Genomic DNA, 1702 nt, shown 5'->3' on the forward strand with positions numbered 1-1702 from the left:
AACTTCTCTAACATCGCCCTTTTAGATAAAACTAATCCTGCTAGATTTCATGGTGGACCTTGGAGATAGGTGTTCTGAGCAGTTGGTCAGGTTCATTCATCAACTTACTGAGCTGCCCTGCAGCTCTACATTGCTTGTGGCATTCCAGTTCCTTCTCCAACAAAATTAAAGATTCCTTCAATCTGCCATATTCTTTAGGAGCAGCCGACTGAGCTGGCCAAACATAGTCCTAAATTGTTGGAACAAAAATTGTTATTACTGAGCTTCCTTGTGGGATTTCATTTGATTAAGTGATTGCATGGATAAGAGGGAAGCTGTTCTCAAAAACCTTAATATTTATCCCTCTTCAGTGTCATGAATAGTATTTCATTGCCCTACTGAGGGAACTGTTTGGTTTGGTTTGGTTTGGTTTGGTTTTTCCTGAGGGAACTACTACTAAAGTATGTCATCTCAAATTGTCACCTCATAGGAATTGGTTAAATGCATATGAAAAATCAGTAAGTAAGCCAAGATTGGAAGGGTTCACATTTGAAAGAGAGAAAACATGCATTTGCTTTTAAGAAAGATTTAAAACTACATACGGAGATTTTTGGTGTGGAAGAAAGCATCTATGAAGATAACCATGATTTTCATAGTAAAACTGGCAATAAAGTCCTATACATATATTTAGAAAGGAAACAGAGCAACTCAGATAAGTAGCATGAATATCTGGTTGGCAACATGTCCATAATGGGATTATAAGCACAATTAGAGTCTGATCCTCTGTTTAATTAATACATTCATCCATCTGAAATTCAAAGAAAGTGGGAAATAAATAGAGTACAAACTAAATTATTTTTATTTATGTAAACAGGGGTACTGAGGATTTAAAAGGGAATACTTCTATTAAACGTTGCAAACGTTTTCTTTCTACCCACTCTCGCGTCGGTAAGATAAATCTCTGTTCCAGACTTCGATGCTCAATAGTACTTCTGTTTTCCAGAGTTCATATGCAGCACTGATTTCTCCATTTAATGCAGTATCTGTAATCATGCTCATCATCATTACAAAATGTTTTACATATTCCTTTCAATTTTTTGCATCTTTCAAATCTATACATTGACTCAAAGTTACTTCTGGCTGCAATCAAGAAAGACATCTAAAGTCATCAACCTCATTTTTCACTTGGGAGTCTTGTTACCTAGGGAAGACACAAAATCTGTTTTGGTCATAAGATCATGCATGTGGGAGATGGAGAGTCTGGTATGCCAGGTAGTGTTATAGCACAATTTGGCAGTTGTTGCAGAAAGAGACTGAGCTACAAACATCTTACTGTCCGTATCTTTCAGCCCATATCAGTACTCACCTTCCTATCTTTTTTTCTTATTTTATTAACACCAGATTTGCTCTCCCATGCTTTCATTAAGATGAGGTTTGTAGTTCTTTAAAAACCTATCATTTTTATTTTCATGTTTTTTTTTCAATTTTTTAAGCTTACTCTGACTGCCTCTTCACAGTATCATTTGTTCAATGCTTTCTTCTCCATTCCAGATCTTACTCTTAATTGAAATCTTCTTTCGTTATATTAGAGCAAATGAATATATCCCTTTCACCAGTCTATAGTAATAATGAATGAATAACATAACTAAGTACTTAATTATATGTATTTTTCTTAAACATGTGTCATGATATTTTTATTCTTGTGGCCAATATGTCAACCACA

At 34.9% G+C, this 1702-nt stretch overlaps 1 protein-coding gene across 1 annotated transcript; it reads right to left on the minus strand.

Moving 5' to 3' along the window:
* Window positions 1–985: 985 nt before the first annotated feature.
* LOC109500102 (beta-defensin 110-like) lies at window positions 986–1138 on the minus strand. The gene has a single exon (XM_023254747.2). The coding sequence runs from the start codon at window positions 1136–1138 to the stop codon at window positions 986–988; it is 153 nt and encodes a 50-aa protein (XP_023110515.1).
* Window positions 1139–1702: the final 564 nt, after the last annotated feature.

Source organism: Felis catus, chromosome B2, assembly GCF_018350175.1.
Source record: "Felis catus isolate Fca126 chromosome B2, F.catus_Fca126_mat1.0, whole genome shotgun sequence".
Classification (NCBI taxonomy): Eukaryota; Metazoa; Chordata; class Mammalia; order Carnivora; family Felidae; genus Felis; species Felis catus.